Genomic DNA, 6,000 nt, shown 5'->3' with positions numbered 1-6,000 from the left:
GTGCGGCAAGTTGCGGCAGGGTGCGGCAAAATACCTGAGCCCATAATTATGTATAGGATTATCAAATTATTTAAATTCTGTTGGAGTCTCTAGCTCTCCTTCTAACATGACTCCTCGTGTGATTCAAGCCCAAGGTCGTCAGCGACAGCAGATCATCGCAACTGTCGCTGTCCTGATTACCTGTCTTCAGTTCCAACTCGTCATTATGACATTATCTGAGGAGGAACAAAGCACCGATGCCGTCATGAACCTGCAAAATTCCATCGTCCGCCTGACGGACAGGCTTCAGGCATCAATTTCCAACACGGCAGAAGACACTCGGGTGGCGGATGAAAGGTTACAGGCCTTGACCTCCATGCAGGATGAGGAGGACCTTTCGCCAGCTGAAAAAATCACTCTTATAGATGTGTTCTTAAGGAGTCCAGCGGTATGCACCGCCTACTTGTGTGCCAGGGTTGATATTCGTCTCCCCTATTTGCGATCTGTTATTGTTCAGGCTGGCAGGGGGGATTTTGACGCGCTTTAAATCATCGTTCATTGTATTCTCGCATCGTTCGTTGTTCTTGTCTCAAATCCTGTCATCTCGTTTGTTTTCTGGCTTGTTCTAGCATCATGTTACATAGTCGTTATTCAGGCTCTTCGTTTATCTTTAATCGTCGCATTCTTAAGCACAACCTTGCTCGGTGCATTGCAATATTTGTTGGACCAACCACATGTCCCATTCTATTCTTTGTAACTGACCCGAGACCCTATTGAGTCAAAGCAATATTCCGATTTTCATTTACGAAAAATCAAGGGACAAAAGTGAAATAAGCAACCGGTAGGACATACATGATATAATAGTCAACCATGCTGCGTGACTTTTTGCTATTGGAAAGATTGTTCTTGCAAACAGCTGGCCACACATCGAGTCGATCGACAGTGAACTTGAAGAGGAAAACTGGTCATTTCATTGACTACTCTCCAGTCTTCCTACGGCAAGCCAACAGCTGGTTGGAAATACGAATGGTCAGTGGCTCCATACCTGCCGATGAACTTTGCTGGCAATATGCTGGCATCATATATGTGCCATCTAGTAAATCCACGCAACTGTGATTCAAGAGCAAAATATAAAAGCCAGCCATATTCCTACTATCGCCTTCAAAATTACCTGATTCACAAGTCACAAGGGATGCGTTTCGCCTCTCCAATGGTCTTCGCCGTCATTACTGCCCTAGCATCATCAATCTCTGCAACCAGTGACATGGCTGACACTTTTTGTCTCCGTATGTGCTACAGGAGCGAGCAATGCGTTAATCCAGAATGCGAATATCATACATGCGTGCGTATTAGCATTTTCCCGTAATTAAGAACATGACTTATTTACTACATACTATATGGCAGATGTTTTTCGTATGCATGGTGAGTCGTGTTTTGCTCTCACATCGGTGCAGTATGGCCGTTGACGCTGATGCGTGAGTTACTAGGGTTAGTTAGAGTTTATTTAGTTAGTTAGAGGGGGTGATCTGTAGCGTTTATCGACGCACATCAGGAAACAATCGGTTTACCTACAGTTCTTTGTATATTAATGGAATTAGCGTGAACATTTGGGGAAATATACTATCACTAGCCTGGAAACTACCCGAGGATTGAAGTCAGAAGTAAATATGTATGTGCGCTTTTCGATACTAGTGCCACGCGACGCTTTCCCTCAATAGTAGTATAGGCTCCTAATGCCATCAATAAGTTAGAGTCGAATATCTTTTAAATACGCTCGCACTTGCACATAGCGTCTCGTCTGACATTCGACTGGTGATATTGTCGACCTTGTTGTCGGCAAGATAGATCATAGAGTTGGAATAAGGTACATATAGACGACGTGTTGTTGTGTCCGGCGTTGAGTGTTGGCACCTCGCGGAGAGACCTGGACAAACATTCGTATGTGACCATAACGCTCTCTATAAATCATATACATATACATATACATAACACGCGACACGGCATACGTATACAGGTGAACCAGCACCAAAACGCTCTTCACAAACTAACCTCCGTCCTCACAAATCACCGACGACCACCCTGCCGAGACCAATCGGTTCCAATTTCTGGAACGATGCCTACTTCACTCGCATCGACGATGCGGTGGTAACGGCCACCAGCGCGTACATCGAGCGGACGGCCTTGGGTCAATGCCGTATGGATGCACTGTTGAAGTGTCATCTGGGTACGCTGCGGCTCGTCCATGTCAAAATGTATGGGACGCATGTCTTCTGGGCAACGTTCGCTGCAAACAGGCGTTAAGGGATAACGATTGATCATCCCACGGAGTACGGCAGGGTCCCGCTCGTGTAAAATCTCCTCGTATTTAGAGTAAGCCCAGGAGGTCTGGGGGACAGCGACATGAGATGGAACTTCACGAATGTTTACGCGTGAGCTGTGTGGGAGGCGCGAGAGTGCTGGATGAAGGGAATGGGGGTTGGGAACAGGGGGAACAGGAGCGGAGGGATGAGGGATGTTCGAGCGACCAGCGGTGGACTTGGCGCGAATACGTTCTTCCTGTCTGACACTGCAAGTATGGCCGTCAGGGATCTGCAGTACATCTGCTGAAGCTCGATTAACATACCTCTGGTTTCTGTGAGAGATGGGCGGGTAGGCTTGTCGACTACCTGCATCAAAATTATGGATAGACACTTGGCGCCTGAGATTCTTTGAGTTTAAAGAAAGCGCTCTGAAACCGCTGCGAGGGAGGCCCTCAGTTTGTTCCGGGGAATGGGGAAACTTGGGCAGCAAGTCCGTGCGTGGGTCAGAATTTGCGTGAGTTGGCCCATGGTAGTAGGTGTGTTGCGACAGTTTGCCGTGATAGACCTCGAACATCCCTGGAGCTTGCTCGACGTACACGATGTCGGACTTCTTAAGAGGAGTCTTGCCACGGTATGCGCGTTTGGAAGAATCGTCACGAAGAGGCTCGCACTTCCTCTTTTCTGAAGAAAGTCCGTATGGCATCGATCTAGAATGCTTAAGCGACGCATTCTGGTCGTCGTTAGACCTGAGGGGTATTGATTAGTACGATGACAACGAGTAGAACGCAGAAACGGTCGACTCACTTTTGGAAAATCTTCTTGAACGAATTCATGATTTATGTTTGGAAATAAGCAATGTACAGTTGCAAAGAATATGAGGAGGTAGGTCTGACGATGCAGGGAGTCTGCATTTCAGTATTTAAAGGTTCGAGTGCTGTGGATTCACTATGATTGCACATCCACAACCACAAAGCAATATCTGAAAACGAATCAAATGTGGATGCTCTGGCGATTGTTCTGATTACCCACCTGGAATAATAATGTTATTGATGTCGCCCCGCTTGCACCACAAAGGTGGAATATGCAACAACCAACCAACTGTGTGGAACAGTTGCTACAAGCCGGCCCAACGGATGCATCGCGTGTTCTGCTGGTTCATACCTCGAGCTCATAGTTTGCGCTCAATGAACGTGTATTAGAATTCCCAGCAATAACGTATAGCACGCCGGCTCGGATGCATGGGACACGAGGATGGGACACGACATGTACAGAGACGCTGAAAAAAAAACAGCTATTTTTCTCTTTTAACAGTTTCACTTGACAAGACCACTCAGCGTACCTTTTAAAGCGCAGTGCACCCAAATCGGCTATATTTTAATCCAAGTTAATCAACATTAATAAACATGCATGCCATGAGCGCGTTCGGGCTGACATCTCAAGTAATCTGAAGGTAATACAAATAGTCAATTGAGCAAGTATAGATATTAATTTCAACGGAATTACACACGTGACCGGTATGACCTTTGATATGCCCCGAAAATAAACTCAGGACAGATCATCACACTGAATGAGGCAAACATTGTAGAAGTGTTGAAATACTCTAGCTCCAATTTGAATGCGCGGATTGCCTGCTCCGAGGTACGAATACCTGTTTCATGGTCAATTCTGGAATTCAAATCTAACCGTGCCATTCTGTAAGGCCGGTTTGAGTTCGGAAGGGAATGGTGAACAAAAGTGCGAGGGATACGTGTTTCGTGTAGACACAGTGAGAGCAAGGCGACACAAGGAAAGAATAATGGTTAGAGAGGCGTTTCTGAGGTTTGTGAGTGAGTTGTGAGCGGAAAAAGACTGGTAAAATTCGCTATTAGTTGAAAGTGTACATGGGCAGTATTTAAGCACAAAACCGTAAGGGTCCACGTGTATGTATAGTTCGTACAATTAGGTGAAAAAATGGAGGCAGAAGGGAGTGGTGTTGATCCTGAGGTATAGGTAGTCCAAGCAAGAGAGAGTACGAGAGAACTGAATGAGTGGCGGTATAGACGAGTCCGGTTTGAATAGAGTGACGAGAATTTTGTAGCGGTTTTGACAGGGTTTGATACGGCAGAGTGAAAAGGTAACAAAAGAAGGGTTTGAGGGTCGATATCGGCGAAGTGAGAGTGTAACGGAGGCGAAAGGACTGTGCTCGTCGTTGACGACAGTGAGATAATGAAGGTAAGAAGAAAAGGAGAATGTGTCCACATGACTCGGATGCGAAGCATGATGCTTCTTCGCATCAATGAGTCACGTGGATGTTAGGTGGTAAGTCCGTTGTTATTTTTGAAGTCTTGGTCGGGGTGTAGAAGACATAGTATCCTTACAATTCGTACACATGTACAACATCATGCACATGAATAGCCCTGAGAGGAGCTATGGTAGCAACCCAGAGTTCCGGCAATGCAGAAGGACATGGACCACAATTGTTTTCACTTTGGAAAGAAATCGGAAGCTTTAGCAATAGCAACACGTCAGTCTGCAACACAGCATGCATGAAATAGTTGGAGGGTAACACATTCGAATGGCATCGACAATTCTCGGTCCACTTTGAAAATATTTTGCCATGGGGCAGGGAACCAACTTGAGCTTTGCCAGCTTGCCTTGCCTTCCAATGCCAACAGAACTAGAAATCTCATATGTATTGTCAGCTTCATAACCATGGTCAGAAAAAGACCTGAAAGAAAGTGTACTTCGTTGTTGGTCCTGGGATCAAGGATGGGATGTCGGAACTTTTTTTACAGCATTATAATCCATTATGATGGCCTAACGACACGGGCCCATTATAATACATCACGATCCAACAGTCAGCATTTTAATGCTCATCAAAATGATGATATAATGGGCATATTAATAGACATTTTAACGTAGTCTGAGTGTGCATTTCAATGGTATCCACTGAGTATTAATGAGCATTTTTACAAAGTCTGATTGCACATTTTAATGGTACCCACTGAGTATTAATGCACATTTTAACGAAGTTTAAATGCACATTTCCAGGTCACCAACCAAGTCTTAATGCTATAATGATCATTCTGATAAAGGTGATGATGAACATATCAATTGTCAGATCAAGTTGATATGAATACTAATATACATTGTGGTACGCATAATGAAAAAAGAAATAATGTCCCTGGTCCCATCCTTCTTGCCTTCGTCTGTTGCTGACGTGGCAGACCAATGGCAGCAGAAGGTATCGAAGCAGTGGAAGGTGTCGAAGCAGCAGTGGAAAGTGGCGCTCTACATGATGATAGGGTGCTCTGGGTTGTTGCGTAGTGTGAGTACTGGCGGGTCAAGATGAGCTAGCAGCTTTCTTCTGTCTAGTGCGATAATTTCCCTGTGTGACAAGGAGTCAGCGATAAAGAACTACAAAAGAGAAAAACACACAGGCACTGTGCATAGGATCTTGACTTCTTGCTACTGGATGTTGGATCCATCTCATCTGTGTAGTAGTTCAGAGACGAAAAGAGAGGTTGGGCAACCTAGAGAAATAGTTCATGGAATGTTGTCTGAATTAGTGAAACCTTCCATGAACCGAAGAGTCCATGTGGTCTCACCTGGAGGTAGCATCCCAGAAGAAATGGTGCCAGCAATTACTAGAACAATGTTTAAAACAAAGCCCAGGTTGAAATTAGTTGGCGGTGATTACCATCGCCATTTCTGACAATGAAATGAGCATAATAATAAGGAG

The 6,000-nt window shown here is 45.1% G+C and overlaps 1 protein-coding gene across 1 annotated transcript; it reads right to left on the bottom strand.

Moving 5' to 3' along the window:
* Positions 1 to 1,927: 1,927 nt before the first annotated feature.
* On the bottom strand, positions 1,928 to 3,596 carry EDB93DRAFT_215855 (uncharacterized protein). The gene is made up of 3 exons (XM_041455742.1): positions 3,084 to 3,596; positions 2,603 to 3,025; positions 1,928 to 2,545 (listed from the first exon to the last, which is right to left on the bottom strand). Exons 1-3 carry the CDS (start codon positions 3,110 to 3,112, stop codon positions 2,044 to 2,046), a joined length of 954 nt encoding a protein of 317 aa, XP_041309657.1. The 5' UTR covers positions 3,113 to 3,596; the 3' UTR covers positions 1,928 to 2,043.
* Between the last annotated feature and the right edge of the window lie 2,404 nt (positions 3,597 to 6,000).

This window comes from Suillus bovinus, assembly GCF_016758785.1.
Source record: "Suillus bovinus strain UH-Sbo-P2 chromosome Unknown EDB93scaffold_15, whole genome shotgun sequence".
NCBI classification, from domain to species: Eukaryota; Fungi; Basidiomycota; class Agaricomycetes; order Boletales; family Suillaceae; genus Suillus; species Suillus bovinus.
Note: the sequence above shows the minus strand (reverse complement) of the source record. Positions and strands in the feature narration are given on the sequence as shown.